This window comes from Hyperoodon ampullatus, assembly GCF_949752795.1.
Source record: "Hyperoodon ampullatus genome assembly, chromosome: 19".
Lineage (NCBI taxonomy): Eukaryota > Metazoa > Chordata > Mammalia > Artiodactyla > Ziphiidae > Hyperoodon > Hyperoodon ampullatus.
The window spans coordinates 18,272,349-18,289,782 of NC_136932.1; the positions used below are offsets into that span (position 1 = coordinate 18,272,349).

The following is a 17,434-nucleotide window of genomic DNA, read 5'->3' on the forward strand; positions in this document are numbered from 1 at the left end:
CTGCAGCCCTTCATGTATGGAGACTACATTGCCTATGACTGCTGGCTGGGGAAGGTCTATGACTTGAAGAACCAGATCATCCTCAAGCTGTCTAACGGTGCCAGGTGCGGATTTCACCATGGAGGAGCCATCGTTCGGCAGGGGCAGCCCGTGAAGGAGGGCAGGGGGTGTTTTCTCGGTTCCTCGAGGGCTGTACTAGGGGCTGCAGGCTTTCGGGGCTTCAAGTCTCAGGACCTGACCCTGGGCTGGTCTCCTTGTCAGCCTGGCCTGATCCTCTGGCTCAGTTTCTGGTCTAGGCTCTACCCTGGCTTTGGGAGAGCTGCATTATCATTTAGGACACGTGAGAGGGGCTGATGCTTTATTTTAGGCACTTTAATGGTGGTGAACATTCAGATCCGGGTGTAGAGTCTTGTTTGTTTTAGGAGAGTTCCTTGTACCAGTGCAGGGGCTGAGGTGTGGGCAGAGGATGAACTGCCTATTTTGGCGGGGTGGGGCGGACGTATTGACACCTCTGCACAAGTCCTTTAGATCCTGACCAGCACCACAAGGGGTCCTGGCTGCCTCGCCTCCCCTAAGACCCAGGCAGTGTGTCAGGTGCCAACCAAGCCCCTGTGCCCTGTTGCAGGTGCTCCATGAACACAGAGGATGGTGCCAAGCTCTACGATGTCTGCCCGCATGTCAGCGACTCTGTACGTTGGCTCCACCCAAGGAGACTGGGGGCGGGGCGGGGGGCCTCTCATCTCATGTTCCTCAGCCCTTGGGCTGTGCAGGAGGGACTTCTCAGCAGAGAGCTTGGAGCTGACCCAGGCTAACCACTGCTTCTACGCCATTGCTTTCCTAGAAAAGGGGCGGTGTGTATCCAGAGGTATAAAAGTTTGGGTGTAAGCAGAAAGCAGTAGAACCTTTCTTTGCATTTTGTTGACTTTGTATCTCATTCTTTTTAAATCTCCTGTTTTCTTAGAGTGTATGCAGTATTTTACTACAATTGACATTTTAGAACAGTAGTACATGACACAGTTTGTAAATAAGAATACTAGGGGAGTGTGTGTGATTAAGCAGGTTTGGGGACCCCTGTCCTCTGGAGCTTTAGTCCTTCAAGTGCCTCCCCTGGACCAGCAGCATTGTTGTGGCCTGAGAGCTTGGAAGCAGAATGGGCCAGACGTGCATTTCAGTAAGATCCCTGGTGATTTGTATGCACCTGAGGTCTGGGAGGTGCTACTCTGGAGCCTTAGGGGCTGTGGAGCGTGGAGGTCGGGGCCAGCAGGAGCCAGGCACAGAGCAGGGAGTGCGGGTGTGGAGAGCGCCCTCCCCTGAGGAGGCGGTGCTCACGGGGACTTTTCTCTGGCCCCAAATCCTGCAGGGTCTCTTCTTTGATGATTCCTACGGCTTCTACCCAGGCCAGGTGCTCATTGGCCCTGCCAAGATCTTCTCCAGTGTCCAGTGGCTGTCAGGGGTCAAGCCCGTGCTCAGCACCAAGAGCAAGTTCCGCGTGTTGGTCGAAGAGGTAGGGGTGGGGGCAGGACAGGGGGGTGAGGCCCTGGATCTCCCGCCCACCCTGCCTCACCTGGGGTGGGGCTGCTCTGAGAACCAAGGGAACCCGGGCCGAGCAAGGTGGGAGGGTGGTGAGTGGCAGGTCCTCTGGGCCCTGACTGGAGGTGAGGAGGCCGCAGTGAGTGGCCCCTGGGGTGGGCCTGTTCTGGGGGTGTCCAAACTTGGTGCTACACTGTGATGAGGACCTGCTTCCTGCTCTGGGGCCAGGTGGGCTCCGGACAGCTGCTTAAAGAGAGGGCGTTAGAGCCTGCTGACCGTGGCCCTGTCCTGCCCGCCACCCCCAGGTGCAGGTTGTGGAGCTGAAGGTCACGTGGATTACCAAGAGCTTCTGTCCAGGGGGCACGGACAGCGTCAGCCCCCCGCCCTCTGTCATCACCCAGGAAAACCTAGGCAGGTGAGCGGCTCCAGCGCGCCACCCGCTCCAGCGCCCCCAGGGGCGGTCCCCAAGCAAGTCTCTGGGCCGCGGGCACAGGTGCGCGGGGCTGAGAACCCCCTGGCCCAGCCCCTGCCTCTCCTCCCTCCCCTCCCAGGGTGAAGCGTCTCGGATGCTTTGACCATGCTCAGCGGCAGCTCGGGGAGCGCTGTCTGTATGTCTTCCCAGCCAAGGTAGAGCCGGCCAAGATTGCCTGTGAATGTCCAGAAAAACACTGCGCCCAGGGGGAGGGCTCTATGGCCAAGAAGGTATGTCCTCGGGGCTGGGGCTTGGCGGGCGTTTGAGGAACTGGCCTTGAGCCATTTCCACAGCAGGAAGGTCTGTGCTTTAGGCCTTGGGGGGCAGCCCTGATGACCCTTGCAGGCCAGCTAGGTGTGTACAGCTGTCACCCCTCAGACCGAGCTGCCTGGGGCCCGGCCGCGTCAGCCGGCTCTCCCTATTCCGTCCCTGCAGGTGAAGCGCCTCCTCAGGAACCAGGTTGTGAGGATCATGTCCTGGTCCCCGGACTCCCAGTGCTCCAGGGACCACTCCGTGGAGGACACAGGCAAGAAGGGGGCAGCCAAAGCCAAGGGCGCAGCAGGGTCTGCCAGCCCCGAGGAGACGCCTGATGGGTCTGCCAGCCCCGTGGAGATGCAGGACGAGGGCCCCGAGGAGGCCCACGAGGGGGGCGAGCAGCTGCCCCCCTTCCTGCTGAAGGAGGGCGGGGATGACCGGCTGCACTCGGCCGAGCAGGACGCCGATGACGAGGCCGCCGACGACACGGACGACAGCAGCTCGGTGACCTCCTCCGCCAGCTCCACCACCTCCTCCCAGAGCGGCAGCGGCGCAGGTCGCAAGAAGAGCATCCCCTTGTCCATCAAGAACTTAAAGCGGAAACACAAGAGGAAGAAGAATAAGATCACTCGTGACTTCAAGCCGGGGGACAGGTAAACTCAGGGGCACCCTCCCTTTCCCGGCCGGATGCCCAGCCTGAGACCCTCCCCTCCTGCCCCCGCCCCGCTCCCACACGCATGCACACCCAGGCTCACGTGCACATGGGCGCGCTCGCGGTCTGCAGGCCCCGCGAAGGCTCAGAGGTGCCCAGCCAAGATGACGTAGGTGCCTGGGGTTGGCCGGGTGGGAAGGAGGGATCTGGGAGTGGGAGAGGGCGGGACAGGGGCCCCTTCCCGGAGGAGATGCCTGGCGGGGAGACTGTTTCTTCCCTGCTGCCTGATGCTCAGGGTTTCAGTTTACGAAGCCCGTGGGGTGGGGCGGTGGGTAGAGAGCGTAGCTGCCCTTTCCTCACTGGTCCTGCCCTGCAGGGTGGCGGTGGAGGTGGTGACCACGATGACCTCAGCAGACGTGATGTGGCAGGACGGCTCCGTGGAGTGCAACGTCCGCTCCAACGACCTCTTCCCTGTGCACCACCTGGACAACAACGAGTTCTGCCCTGGAGACTTCGTGGTGGACAAGCGAGGTAGCGCCGGGTGGGGCTTGGGAAGAAGGGGCGAGGGGTCTGGGCATCAAGGACACTCCCCTTGGTGGTCACTCTTCTGAAGACTCGGGGAGCCTTTCTGGCCTGCACTGACCGAGCCAGGGAAGCAGTGGGTTCTGGGCCCCGTTGTGGTTGACGTGCAGTGGGTGGGTGGGTGGCAGGTGGCACCACCAGGGCGCCTTAGCTAGTCATGCCCCCTCCCCCCCACCGCTGGGTCCCTAGTCCAGAGCTGTCCGGACCCCGCTGTCTACGGCGTGGTGCAGTCTGGGGACCACGTGGGCCGCACCTGCATGGTGAAGTGGTTCAAGCTGCGGCCGAGTGGGGACGACGTGGAGGTGAGCGGGTGCTGCCCCCACGTCTGCTTCAGGGTGGGCTCTGGTGGGCTGGATGTAGGGCCCCTGGACTCACGACCACCCATCCCTCCCCAGCTGATTGGAGAGGAGGAAGATGTGAGCGTCTACGACATTGCCGATCACCCTGACTTTCGGTTCCGCACGACCGATATCGTTATCCGAATCGGCAACACTGAAGATGGAGGGCCTCACAGGGAGGATGAGGTACCTGCACCCTGGCCTGTGTGGCAGCTGCAGTACCTGATGGTGCCACCAGGTGGCACCAGGAGCCGAGACCTGCAAGTCCTTTGGGCTGCGTGTCCGCCCCAAGCGCCTTCCCCAGGAGAGCGGCTGCCCCGGCAGCGGGGCCGCTCAGTCCGAGCACCTGCACGAGGACTCACCTACCTGCCGGGCTCAGGCCTCGTTCACACAGCTGCTCCCTGGGCCTATTAGAGAAGCCCATTCGTGTCCTCCGCACCACGAGCGTGGTGTCAGGTGCTACAGGAGCACAGGAGGGGCCTGGGGAGGTGGCGTCTGAGCTGGGCCCTGGAGCACAAGTGGGGACACGGGGTGGGGTTGGGCAGATTCCAGGCAGAGGAAGAGTGGGGACGAGAGTCCCGAGGCTGGAAGCCCGGAGAGACCAGGATGCTGCGAGCAGGAAGGGGAGTGAGTGGGGGGCTCAGTGGACGGCGAGCATTGGGGGTGTTTCAACCAAAGGGTCCCGTGCTCGAGTTACTCACGGTGGTCTCTGGCTGGTGCCCACATCCCTTCTGTTCTCATGGCCTTGCCCCTGCCCTCACCCTTGGGGAGCTGCACCTTTGACCCTGTCCCATTTGCCCTGCAGCCGTCGGTTGGCCAGGTGGCCCGCGTGGACATCAGCAGCAAGGTGGAGGTGGTGTGGGCTGATAACTCCAAGACCATCATCCTGCCCCAGGTGAGCCCCTGCAGAGTCCACCTCGCAGCTCCAGACTGTGGCAGCCAGGCCGGGAGCTCAGATCTTCCTGGCCAGGGAGTCTGCTTTGGGGGAGTAAGGTCTCAGGGAAAGGAAAGGCAGTATTACACCCAGAGCCCCGGGGCGAGAGAGTCGGGAAAGCAGAGAGGCAGCCTACAGCTGGATTGCCAGTCGTGTGTAGATTTTCGCAGACCTCCCAGATCTGCCTGGATCCCCATTCACTGTGCTAAGAAAACACAGGTTGCTTCCTTTAAGAAATTAGAGCCTTCGCACCAACACTTCTAGGACAACTTTCACAGATCAGGGAGAGAAAGCAGATGGGTTCTGAGTGGCAGGGCTGTTTTTGATGCTGTTTCTTTGCTCCCTTGTTTGAGCTGATGCTCACACCCCAGCTCCCCTCTCCTGGCACCAACGTGGGGTGGGGGAGGGGCTCACCTCTCGTCCAGGAGGCCATTCCGGGGGGGGGAACAGGGTGTGACACGGCCCTGCTGACCAAGTGCACTCAGCGGCAAGGAGGCTGGAACAGGCCTTGGCTGGGCCTTGGGCCCATGGGTGGGGCTGGGGCAGCGGAGGTGCCTCTCAGGGGCCTAGGGACCAAGAAGCACAGAGGCCCAACTGCGGAGGCCAGAGCAGGAAAGGGGGGAAGGGTGGCGTGGCTGCCGAGGCCTCAGGGCGCCCAGTCACCATCAGCTCTGAGGGTTGGGGTCCTGGCAGAGCGCCCCTGAATGGCCCGTGCCCCGTCTCCCCCCACCAGCACCTGTACAACATCGAGTCTGAGATCGAGGAGTCAGACTATGACTCGGTAGAAGGCAGCACCAGTGGGGCGTCCTCGGATGAGTGGGAGGACGACAGTGACAGCTGGGAGACGGACAATGGGCTGGTGGAGGACGAGCACCCCAAGATAGAGGAGCCCCCCATCCCAGCCACCGAGCAGCCAGTGGCCCCCGAGGAGGACAAGGGAGTGGTGATCAGCGAGGAGGCCGCCACGGCCGCCATCCAGGGAGCCGTGGCCATGGCCACCCCTGTGGCTGGGCTGATGGAGAAGGCTGGCAAGGATGGGCCCCCGAAGAGCTTCCGGGAGTTGAAAGAGGCCATCAAGATCCTGGAGAGCCTCAAGAACATGACCGTGGAGCAGCTTCTGACGGGCTCGCCCACCTCCCCCACGGCGGAGCCGGAGAAGCCGACGCGGGAGAAGAAGTTTCTGGATGACATCAAGAAGCTGCAGGAAAACCTCAAGAAGACCCTGGACAACGTGGCCATCGCAGAGGAGGAGAAGATGGAGGCTGTGCCAGACACGGAGCGCAAGGAGGACAAGCCCGAGGGGCAGTCACCTGTGAAGGCCGAGTGGCCCAGCGAGACCCCGGTGCTCTGCCAGCAGTGCGGCGGCAAGCCCGGGGTCACCTTCACCAGCGCCAAGGGCGAGGTCTTCTCGGTGCTGGAGTTCGCGCCCTGTGAGTTGGCCCCGTGTGTGTTCCAGATCTGGAGGCCAGGTGGCTGGCCCCTGGCTGCCGCCCAGGGCTGGGGAGCCGTTTCCCTGGCCTGGGCACCAGTCCCCATGCCAGGAGAGGAGGGCAGGGAGCATGTGGGTTCATCCACCTGTCGGGGGAGCGCTCCCAGCGGCCGCCGCACCTCCAGGTGGAGTTCCCAGGCCTCGCCCTGAAGAACTGACCACTCTCTTTCCCCCTCTAGCAAATCACTCTTTTAAGAAAATTGAGTTCCAGCCTCCAGAAGCCAAGAAGTTCTTCAGCACGGTGCGGAAGGAGATGGCCCTGCTGGCTACCTCGCTGCCCGACGGCATCATGGTCAAGACCTTCGAGGACAGAATGGCAAGTAGCCTGGTGCGGGCCAGGCCTGGGGACCACCGGGTGCGGCTGTGCTGTGTGGGCGCCTGGTGCCCGAGAGGCTGCAGCCTCGGCCCCTGGGCCTGCAGGCCTGAGGGACTCCTTACCAGGCAGGACAGTCTCCACCAGGGGAGCCACACGGCTAGCAGGAGTCCCACGCGTGTGTCTAGACCAGATGGTCATCCTTTTAAAAGTTAGTTTAAGATTGTAATGATCACCTGACTCTTCTCTCGTTTTTTTGAAAAATTAGAACATTTTAGAAAAAGTTATAGTTGTCCTTGACCAATCCTCACCCTGCCCCCAGGGGCCATGACTTCAGCAGTTTCATGGGTCTCCTTCCATGTGATCTTCTTCTGTGTTTACATGTTCGTGCATTGCCATAAACCAGACTATCTTGTAGGATTTGTTCTACACCAATAGCACATCATCATACACATCATCTATAACTTGTTTTTTTTCAGTCAACGGTAATTTTTGAGACGTACCCACGTTGATTCACACTGATGTAGGTCATTGCTTTTTAGCTACAGGACAGTATAGCCTCCCGTGGCCACGTCACACTCCATTTGCCACTTCTCTGTTTGTGACCTAGGCCCCGTGTTTTGAGTCATGCTGGTGGAGGCGTGTGAGCGCCTCCTTGTTTGTTCCAGGAATGAGCGAGCGTGGTCCATATGCCACCTTATTTGTTCAGCAGACCTTCACTGGGCCTTGCTGTGTGCCAGGCACCATGCAAGACACTGAATTTGGGTCCGAGTGAGGCCTCAGCTCCAGCCCAGGCCTGGAGGAAGGGGCCAGAGGAAAGGGACCACAAAGAGAGGCACTGTTGAAATGGGCCTGCAGGCGGCCAGAAACCCCAGGGCAGGGCCAGGAGCGCGTGCGTGGTCAGGGCTGCTCGAGGTTCTTGATGATGCTTTTAGTTTTCCTTGGGTTTTGGTGAAATTCCTTTTGAAAATTCCAGCCCATCTCAGCTCTGCTGACGGAAGAACTCTTTTGTTTGCTTTCTACCCAAATCTCACTCAGAGGGAAAGGGAAATCGTGTGTTATCTTGAGGCCCACAGAGTGGCTCCAGTCCCAAGTACACGAGAGGATTCCGACACTCCAGCTAGTCCTTGGCCCTAGCCGGCTCTCAGCTCATTGCTCACCCGGCACGTTGCCCTGGCGATGGTCCCCCCCAACCCCGACAGTCAATGTGGTTCTCTGGTGTCTGTGGAGAGTCTCCTTGGTGAATTACAGCCTGAGTTTCTAGTGGTCTCCCAGCGTTTTCCCCGACTTCAGTTCCTCTCATCCTTCTAGTTCCCTAAAAGCAAGTGCAGCCTTGCCATCCTGGAATGTTCTTTCATCTTCTGATGGGTTGTAATTGTTGCTTGCTTCACTGGGGGTGGGGGGCTGTTTTGAGGAATGCAACTTACAAGTAATGATTTATAAGGAAAAAACCTGGTAGGATACAAACTGGCTTAGAAAATTCTTTTTGTGTCAGGAGTTAAAAGATGCCAGGCAGGTCTGCACAGAGGTGTTTGCGTTTAGCTTCTCTGTTGCTGGCAGTGTCTGGAGTCCCAGGGGGCTGCTCCTGCTGGAGCCGCACAGAGCCCTGGAAGAGATCACATCCAGGTGCCCCGTGTGGAAGCCCACCGCCAACCTCAGCCTTCCCTCCCTCCCTCCCTCCCTCCTCCTCCTCTAGGACCTCTTCTCGGCCCTAATCAAGGGCCCCACTCGCACCCCCTACGAGGACGGCCTCTACCTGTTTGACATCCAGCTCCCCAACATCTACCCAGCCGTGCCCCCCCACTTCTGCTACCTCTCCCAGTGCAGTGGCCGTCTGAACCCCAACCTGTATGACAATGGGAAGGTGTGCGTCAGCCTACTGGGCACCTGGATTGGAAAGGTGGGTACGGTGCCGGCACCTGGTCAGGACTGGGGGAGGCCAGTCTGGACAGGTGTCTGGGACAGAGTTAATCGATCGCACTGTGTGTGTGTTTTAGGGGACAGAGAGGTGGACGAGCAAATCCAGCCTTCTCCAGGTGCTCATCTCCATCCAAGGTACGGTGGGTGGGGCCGGGGGGGTGACAGGGCTGCCGGAGGGCACAGTGACTCTGGCTTTTGCATCCCCCACCTCCTGTCTGTAGCTCTGGCCTCCTCTCGGGGGTTGAGATCGGGCGGGCCTGATGGGCTTCTCCTCCGGCAGGTCTAATCCTGGTGAATGAACCGTACTACAACGAAGCCGGCTTTGACAGCGACCGCGGCCTACAGGAGGGCTATGAGAACAGTCGCTGCTACAACGAGATGGCGCTCATCCGCGTGGTGCAGTCCATGACCCAGCTGGTGCGGCGGCCGCCCGAGGTCTTCGAGCAGGAGATCCGGCAGCACTTCAGTACTGGCGGCTGGCGGCTGGTGAACCGCATTGAGTCCTGGCTGGAAACCCACGCCCTGCTGGAGAGGGCCCAAGCGCTGCCCAACGGGCTTCCCAAGGACAGTAGCTCGCCAGAGCCGCCAGCTGTGGCCGAGCTCTCAGACTACAGCCGAGAAGAACCTGAGGACGGAGGGCTGGCCCCTGGAGAGGCCTCCCAGGGCTCAGACTCGGAGGGCGGCGCGCAGGGCCCGGCCTCAGCCAGCAGGGACCGCACAGACCAGACTTCGGAGGCAGCGCTTGACGCCTCAGTGCCACCCAGTGTCAAACCAAAGAAGCGGAGAAAGAGCTACCGGAGCTTCTTGCCTGAGAAGAGTGGCTACCCTGACATCGGCTTCCCCCTCTTCCCGCTTTCTAAGGGTTTCATCAAGAGCATCCGGGGGGTCCTGACTCAGTTCCGGGCCGCTCTGATGGAGGCGGGCATGCCCGAGAGCGTGGAGGACAAGTAGTCAGCCAGCCCTGGAGGAAGGAGCGTCGCTGCGGGGAGAGGCCAGCTGCTGCCTGCTCACTCCCTCCCCTGGAACCTCCCCTCTTCCCTTTCCTCCTCTGTCCCCAGTGCAAGCCCCGCCCATTGCCCTCTTCTCCCCAGTATGAGTGATGCTGAAGTGCAGGAAGTTTCTTGAGATGCTGCCATTTCTATTCCCAAGCAATCTTCCAGCAAGCGGGGTCCCTGTGGCAAAGAAAATCTGAACCCTGTTGTTGATTTTCCACTTGTCACCCCAGGCAGGGTGTCCCAGCACTTCCTCCCTCGCCATCTCCGCCTCAGGTCGGAGGTGGGCCTTTCGTGGGGGCTGACGCGGGAGAACTCGGGGCCCAGGTGTGTGCGGACCCGCGGGACCGGACCCGTGGGATGAGTGGACGTGCCTTGCATGAAGTGTGGGTTGCTCCAGCGGTTCCCCGGTCCCCTTTGTCCTCTTCATCCCACTGTAGCTTCCTAGTGTCCCAGGCCAGGCCCTCCTGCTGCCACCACCAACTGCCTCCTCCCTCGTCTCCCAGCATCAACACTCTCCCTTGGGAGTTGTAGCTGCCGTCACAGACTCCTGGCTCTGTTCTGGCCCATTTACACAGGAGAGCCTTCGGGCCTGTTGAAGTCGCTCTCTAAGAGAGGTTGGGACCAGGCTGGGTTCAGGGTGACCCCCAGGAGAGGTGGTGGCCTCACGTTGCCATGGAGTGAGGACCAGGGGGCTGCTGGGAAAGAAACAGCTGTAGGTGCCTTGCTCTTCCTGTGCCACGGGGCCGGGGGGATGGCAGCTCTGGCTTCAAGGCCTTGCGCATCTGCTCCCCTGCTCAGCCCCATCCCAGGGCCCTGGGAGGCAGCAGCACAGACAAGGCCAGGGCAAGTGCGAGGGCCTCTCCTGTAGACTGTGCCCCTCCCACTATCAAATGCTAACGCTGGGAGGCGGCATATAGCTCCCTGAACACAGCGAGCCAGCCCTCTCTCCCGGAGGATGAGAGCGAGGCCTGTCAGCCCTTCACTTACGAGCTGCAGGCTCAATGCGGGAGAGAGGCGGCCGGCAGGCTTCTCCCTCGCAGAGACGGGCCCAGAGGTTTACAGATTTTTCTAAGCGTTTGATAATGTGAAGCTCCAGTTGAATAGGATGCTGTTGAGCACATTGCAGCTATGTAATTTTGGTGTATGTATGTAATATTTAAGATTGAAAGAAAATAAATCTCAAAAGCAAAGATACTAACTCTTACTAGGAAAAAAAAAAGACAAAATAAGAAGCCAAAGCATGATGCGTCTTGTCCGCCTTACGCTGGCTCCACACCTGAGCTGCTGCAACCGTGTGGGCGGCCGCAGCAGCGCGGGGAAGGGCGGGGCCGGAGCCGGTGTCTTGTTTGAGGATCACCCAGAGTGACTGCCCGGGCTGTGCTTCCCGGTGCGTTGTTCATGTGGAGATGTGAATGCCTACTGCTTAAGATACCTGTATAAAGTGCTGTGTGATTAAACTTTTTTTTTACTTGCATTTTTTTTTTGTTTGGCTCATTACAATGTATAAAAAAGACAAGGTGGCACCATTAAACCTGCCTCTGCCATCCATCTGGCTCTGTCGCCTTTCTTCCCCTCGGGGGCACCTCACGCACCCTCCCCAGGGGAAGGAAAGATCCCTATTGCTGGGGAGGCTCGAGGCAGCGGCACTTTCCCCTCCCAGCCTGCTTCTGCGCCTCCGTGTTTCCTGTCAGGGGACTCACGGGGGCCGGGAGATGAGGGTCTAGAAGTTCAGTGGGTCGGTGCTCTCGCCTCTGAGCAGGGCCCGTGTCTTTTTCCTCAAGAGCCACCTTTCAGCAGTGCGTCAGCGGTAGCCGTGGTCCCCAGGGGCCCGTGACTGACCAGTTGCACCGGTTCAGCTCCTTCCAGATGCTGGGGGAGCTGACTTGGCAGCACCTGGCCTGGGCTTGAAGCCAAAAGGGTTCCCCACTTTGAGCGGGTAGCATCTGCCCCTCCCTGCTGCTTCCTTTTAACCCCTGCCCACCACTCCCCAAAAAGGATGGGCTGGAGGAGGGCAGGGGAGGCTGAGGGAGCCCTGGATTCCTCCCTGGAGGGGTGACGGACTCCTTGTAAAAAGGGGACAGCTGCCTGCCATTTTGACTTGTGTTGCTCCTTGCCAGTTTTCCCCAGTGCGCCTAACTCGGAGATATTTTCTCTTTTCGCTGAGACTCGCTGGCCGTGTGGCCCTAGGTAAGACATACTCGCTCTGAGCCTCAGTCTTCCGCTTGTGCGAAGAGGCAGTTGGCTCCAGGCCAGATGTGGCATAATCATCACTGGGGCAGGGCCCCACCCCTACAAAAGCAGCTGGGACCAGATCTGATCCAGTGCCCACCACCAAAATGACTTCCCAGGGGCCAGTACCGTGCATTGGCCCATCCAGGAGGGACCATTGGGCATCATGTTAACTTCTAGAGCCCTGGAAGAAGCAAGACCCCACTCTCCCCACCCCCTAGGATAAGACCAGTAGGCTGGGAATGTCGCTTTATTTGGATTTGATTCAGGGGGTGGGGCTCCCTAAACAAAACACGGTGGCCTCCACGCTCCTAGCCCAGCACCTCATCCTGGCCTTTGGTGGGCAGAGCCATCCTTCCCAGCCTTCTCCAGGAGTCTTCCTCCTCCTGACCCGCCACATGAGCTGTGGACAGTCCCTCCAGTCCCTGGGGAGGGAGGGAGGGAGGGGCCTAAGCTCAGAGTAAACCAAGTAGACAGACAAAGGCACGGCAAGGCCTGCGGAGTCATAGGTGCTCCGCTGGAGGTGGCCTCCGGCTGGGTGAGGCCTGTGGCTCCAGAGAGGGTGGGGACTCCCTGCAGCCACCGACCATCCAGAAGTAGTTTGGGTGCACCTGGCCCTGCACAGCCTCGCTGATCATCAGTTCCCCGTCCACAGCAAACACACCCTTCCTGTCCTTGGGTTCCAGGCGGAAAGCAACCACGGGCACATACACCAAGTGGGGACAGTCACACTCCATGTGCCTGCCTTTCTCCATGGCCAGGAAGAGGCGCAGCAGTGTGGCTCGAGACACACCTGCCCGCACATAGAACAAATGCATAGCGCCGGCCGCACAGCGGCCCATGGGTGCGGCAAACATCTCACTGCCCAGGTGTGAGTGCAGCAGTGCCAGCACCAGCACGAAGTCCTGCTCCGGCACCACTGTCCAGTGAGAGGGCACTGCCTCCTCCAGGGGCACCAGGTGGGCGTCCACAGGGCCCTGCTGGGCCTGCTGGTCCCGAGCGGGGCAGGGGGGCATCTTGGAGACCACCGTTTCTACAGGGAGGTAGGCCAGGGAGCCCTGGTAGGTGCGCAGGGCCGCCAGGCGCAGGAAGGTGCCCAGAGTGAAGCGCATCTCACCCAGGCGCCGAAACTTCTCACTCTCCAGATCCACGTCAGCGATGAAACCCCAAGCCAGGCTGAGCACGGAGAAGAGGCGCTGCCCAGAGGCTGTCTGCAGGGACAGCAGATCCATGGGCGCCAGCAGCCGGCGGCACAGCAGCCGTGTGCAGTTGGTCAGGAGGTCTTCATTAGTCACCTGCTCGTAGCTGCAGAGGGAGAAGTCAGATGGGGAGGGCAGGAGCCCTCACACGTCCTCCCCTTCCTCCTCCTGGGGAGTTGGGGTGGGCGAAGTGACACTGAGTCCCTAGGGAGTTGGCAGGCGTGACAGATGGAGCAGGTGGAGGCAGCAGCTGGAGTCACGGAGAGGGCCCCAGAACGGAGGGGCCGAGGCTCCAGAGAAGAGGGCATGGAAGTTACCCCTGCGCATGGTAACTTACAAAAGAAAGCCTGGCAGTAGGGCGGCACTGAGGGGAGACTGAGTCCCACTCTGGCCCTGGGCTCTCACCCGGCATAATGGTTCACAGAAGCGGCCAGTGCATTGCCAGAGCCGGCTGGGAGGCTACACAGGGGCTTCTGGATGGCGGTCTCCCAGTCAGGCCGCTCCATGAGCCCGTTCACCACCTGTTGGAGCACAGGTGGCCTCAGCCTGGGAAGCACCCCACCCCCACGACCCAGGCCCAGCCTCCCGGTGCGGGCCTCACCTCATGCATCAACCCGTCTCCAGACATGACCACCAGCGCGTCCCAACGTCTCAGGTCCTCCGCCCGCACCAGCTCCCGGGCGTGGTTCCGCCGCTCTGCGGAGAGACCAGCGCGGTTATCACGGCGGGGGCTGGGGTGGGGTGGGGGGGTCCCTGGCTGGGGATGCTCCCTGCACCCCCGCGGGGAGACACTCACCAGTGAGCGTCAGCGTGAAGGAGACATCGGCCTGGGCCAGCAGGGGCTGCACGTGGCTCCGGAAGAGCTGCAGGGCTTTGCCCTTGCCCCCGCGCGGATTTAACAGCACCAGCACTCGGCAGGGCCTTGGGAGCGGGTTCCGGGAGCCGCCCGCTGTAAAGACAAACCCGAAACGGCCACTAGGGGGCTGACGATCACAGCAGGGGCACTGGGGTGGAAACGCTGTGCCTGAAACCCACGGGTAACTGATCCAACAGTCTGACCAGAGGCAGCGGCCTCCAGTGGGGAGCTCCAGCGGCAGCCCCGCGCTCCTCACCCGGCCAGCTTGGCTTGGCTCAGGCTCGGCCCGCTTCTGGTCTCGTCGGGAAAAGTGCTTCTCTCGGGCGTCCCCAGCCTCTTTTGTTCAGCTGACTCGGGCCAACCTTCCTCTCGAGGGAGAGAATGGATCCCCCTACAGGCCTTCCCCGCCAGGCCCCCACAAACCTGCATCCATAACCTCGACCCGTGGCCCCCGCTGCCAGGGGGTCCCCGGCGCTGTCGGGGCGCTGTCCGCGGCGGCGGCTCCTGCCTTCAGCTCCTTATCGGTGCTGCCCAGGCGGGCGTCTTGGTGCCGGCTGTGGGGCTCGCCCTCCCCGCCCGGAGCCGGGGCTGTAGGGGCACCCGCGTCATTCCCTGCGGTTGCCGGATCTGAGGGAGAGGAGACAGCGCTGGTGGAGTCCGCAGCGACCCCCTGAGGTGGGGGGCGCCCTGCTAGGTCCTGGGACCACGCGCGGGGAGCCGCGCCTCCGGCATCGCCTAGTTTTCCGAGAGATCCAGATAGCCTTGGTCCAGTGTCACCAAGGGCGCTCCCGTCCTAGAACTGAGCTCCCACCCCCAGAGGCAAAGGGTCTCTTCCTGAGGGGCTTTCTTTCCTGGGGCCTCGGGTTCCGGCCCGACGATGAGTCAGAGCCCCGTGGCTCTCTCCGGGGGATCAGGTCCTCACCCCCTGGGCGCTGCCAGGGGGAGGGGAATCCAGTTGCGTGAAAATCCCAGAACGTGAGTGGACATCGCAGGGCGCGAAGTTCGGGGCGAGCGATCCCCGCCCCGAAACAGCCGGGTCGCCTTGTCCTCTACCCTGAGCTCCGGAGCGGCCGGAGTCGCCGCGCGCGCCTCTAAGGACCAGGCTCTGCGGCGCCGCGCGCAGCGCTCGTGGGAGCAGCGCCGGAGTCGCGCAAGAGCTGAGCCGGAGCCCGGCCGCCAGCCGCCGCCTCCCTCGGCCGGAGCCGAGTGGGCGCGGAGGCCATGCGGTGCACGGCAGTTCCCCCGACCGCCCAGGAGCCACGCGCGGCGAGAGGACAGGGCGGGCGGCCAGCCCTACCCAGTCGGTCCGCTTTGCTGGGGAAGCGCCACCTCCGTTCCCCACAGTGGCCTAGGGCTGAACGCAGCTCGTCCCGGGCTCAGCCTCGCATCTGAGGGACAACTGGAGCGCCGGGCAAATGCTGACTGCACGGCCTCGCTGTCTCCAGCCTCAAACTTTTGTCTCAACTTCGGGGAGGGACCTGTGCCTCGCCCCCGGGCCTGGCCACGCCCCGCGCTCCCGGCGTTTGCGGGGGAGGACCCCGCGCCCGGCACAGCTGGAGCCCTCCTGTCCCTGGCCTCACCGCGCCGCCCCCCGCACGGTCAGCGCCCACGGCTCGGCCACGCGCAGCCCTTTGGCTGGGTCCCGGGACGCTGGTAGTAGGCGACCGGCGGAAGGCGGCGCCGCGGCCCGGCAGGAGAGGTGGAGGCCGTTGGCGAGGCGCGGAGCCCCAGGCCCGGCCACGAGCGGCGCGCCGCGAGCGCAGCGTCCCGGGCGCGCGAGGGTGAACGCGCAGAGCAGGCCGCGGCGCGGGCCCCACGCGATCTCGCCTCGGCGCCCAAAGTCGGAGCGGCCCCCGGGTGGGACTCTGGGCACGCGTGGCTCAGGGCTCCGGGCAGACCTCGGCTGTCCCTGGACGCTGCGACCTTCTGTCCCGGAGTCTCCTGGCAGAACTGGCCCCGCTGCCGGCTCCGGGCAAGCAGCGCCCGCTTCGCGCGCCCCGCCCCATCCCACCCGGATTTCGAGGCCCAGGCCCCGCCGGGTGCCCCCCGCTCCGTGCCGGGGCGTCTCTCCAGCCGCTCCAGTTCTCCCCCAGAGAGTTATTTTTAGCCTCCTGACCAAGCAGCTCTGCAGCGCAGCCACCGAGCCTGAGGCAGCCAGGCGAGCGGTCCCGGGGAGGGCGGGCGACCTGCGCGGGGAGATGCGGTCCAGAGGAGGGATCCTTGTCAAGAACCTCAAAAGTTGGATCCTTTTCGCAGAGGACAACATCGAGGCTCGCCTGGGCCAGAGAAGCTGCTCCGCAGCGGGCGATCCAGGCCCACGCACCCAAGAGGAGCTTGGCGGTGTAAACAGGCCTAGGGGTCCCCATCCGCATTGGGCAGCCAAGCATCGGGGGCGTGTCCTCCGCCGCCCCCACTGGCTCAGTGGGAAGATGCAAACGGGCCCGGGACTCGTGTATCGGTGCTTGTGTGATAAACATATCACCGGCAAGTAAGTGTCTGAGCTGAACTTGTCCGCAGCCAACTCGAGTAAACTCCCTGGGGGGTTGTTGACGGCGACCCAGAGGAGGAAGTTACCAAGGCGGACTTGGCGACCTGACCAGGTAGGGCCAAAGTTAGGAAAAACCAAACCGCTGTAGGAGGCTGAGGTGGTACAGGCCCAGGCTGCAAAGTGCTCACGCGCCCACACCTGCCCCCACCGACACTCGCTCACAACTCTCTCTTCCCATCGCCTCAAGTCGAGAAGAGGCAGGTCTCTGCGGCCCCGGTAACTCGGGCGCGCCTCCGCCGCATCTCCTCTTACAGAGGACCCAGGCGGCCCGGCCCCGTTTCCCAACACCTGGGGGTGGGGGGAGGAGGGCGGGGCCCAAGCGTCCCCACGTAGAGGGGAGGCACAGGCTGGTGGGACGCGTTGGCCTGGCACGCGTCCGGGTGGTGGCCACGTCCGTCCTGCGTGGCCCCCGGGCAGCCCTGGCTGGGTCCTGAGCGTCTCGAGCGTGTTCCGGGAAGGTGACTCAGCGACGCTTTCACGGGTCGAGACTCTATGCGAAACTAGGAACCGGGAGAGGAAGCGGGGGCGGGGTGGCATCGCCCTCTCGCAGGGCCGCGGCGGGTGTCCGCCGAGGTCTGATGTTGAACCTACAGGCCCCCACCCGCAGCCCCCAGGAATCCGACGCCAGGAGGGGAGCGCGGCGCTGCAGCCGCAGTGCCGCGGTCACGCGACGCGGGGACTAAGCGCCTGCGGGAGGAGGGGGCTCCTTGCGGGAGCCGGGGCTCGATCCCTCTCCTCCCCCTTCGCCTGCCTTCTCCTCCTGCCAGGACTCCGGTCAAAGTCGGGGCTTTGGCGCCTGGAAGACGCGGGACGCGGGACGCGGGCGGGGTGCTCCCCGAGATCTCAGTCTTGGAGGGAGGGTGCTGCGGAGACCGCCAGGGCAGCCTCCCCTTTCTCCCCCGCTCGGGAGGGCGCTTCCATCAGTCCTGAAAAGCCGCTGCCTTAAACCTTGGAGTCTGGTGGGAAACTGAGGCCCTCGGGAAAGGAAGACCTGGCTGTGCACGAGTCCGCAGGGAGAAAGCCCACCTGCCACTGGGTCCCTCCGCCTCCCAGCGCCCCGGGCTGGAGCCCCTGGGGTCGTGGGGCCGGACGGGGGCGGGGTTGACTGGAAACCGAGCGACG

The 17,434-nt window shown here is 62.4% G+C and overlaps 2 protein-coding genes across 2 annotated transcripts in view; one reads left to right on the top strand and one right to left on the bottom strand.

The window, feature by feature from the left end:
• UBE2O (ubiquitin conjugating enzyme E2 O) overlaps positions 1-9,436 on the top strand; it is a gene marked incomplete at both ends in the record, with an annotated part of 57,091 nt that extends 47,655 nt beyond the window's left edge. Inside the window, 15 exons of the mRNA XM_079726151.1 lie at positions 7-104; positions 626-689; positions 1,361-1,504; positions 1,836-1,945; positions 2,082-2,232; positions 2,438-2,910; positions 3,286-3,440; positions 3,681-3,793; positions 3,887-4,015; positions 4,635-4,724; positions 5,497-6,193; positions 6,432-6,568; positions 8,262-8,465; positions 8,563-8,620; positions 8,766-9,436. Coding sequence (XP_079582277.1) covers positions 7-104; positions 626-689; positions 1,361-1,504; positions 1,836-1,945; positions 2,082-2,232; positions 2,438-2,910; positions 3,286-3,440; positions 3,681-3,793; positions 3,887-4,015; positions 4,635-4,724; positions 5,497-6,193; positions 6,432-6,568; positions 8,262-8,465; positions 8,563-8,620; positions 8,766-9,436 — 3,294 coding nt within the window. The remainder of the gene's footprint in view (positions 1-6; positions 105-625; positions 690-1,360; positions 1,505-1,835; positions 1,946-2,081; positions 2,233-2,437; positions 2,911-3,285; positions 3,441-3,680; positions 3,794-3,886; positions 4,016-4,634; positions 4,725-5,496; positions 6,194-6,431; positions 6,569-8,261; positions 8,466-8,562; positions 8,621-8,765) is intronic.
• A 2,507-nt stretch (positions 9,437-11,943) lies between these two features.
• On the bottom strand, positions 11,944-14,273 carry SPHK1 (sphingosine kinase 1). Its single transcript, XM_079724951.1, has 5 exons — positions 14,188-14,273; positions 13,705-13,857; positions 13,510-13,604; positions 13,314-13,429; positions 11,944-13,014 (listed from the first exon to the last, which is right to left on the bottom strand). The coding sequence occupies exons 1-5, from the start codon at positions 14,195-14,197 to the stop codon at positions 12,213-12,215; spliced, it is 1,176 nt and encodes a 391-aa protein (XP_079581077.1). The 5' UTR covers positions 14,198-14,273; the 3' UTR covers positions 11,944-12,212.
• Between the last annotated feature and the right edge of the window lie 3,161 nt (positions 14,274-17,434).

Excerpts from the sequence above, each read along its gene's own strand:
- SPHK1 (XM_079724951.1), bottom strand. Across the intron at positions 13,605-13,704 it reads CTTCACGCTGACGCTCACTG|AGCGGCGGAACCACGCCCGG; the intron begins GTGAGTGTCTCC and ends GTCTCTCCGCAG. Across the intron at positions 13,015-13,313 it reads TCTGTGAACCATTATGCCGG|CTACGAGCAGGTGACTAATG; the intron begins GTGAGAGCCCAG and ends CTCCCTCTGCAG.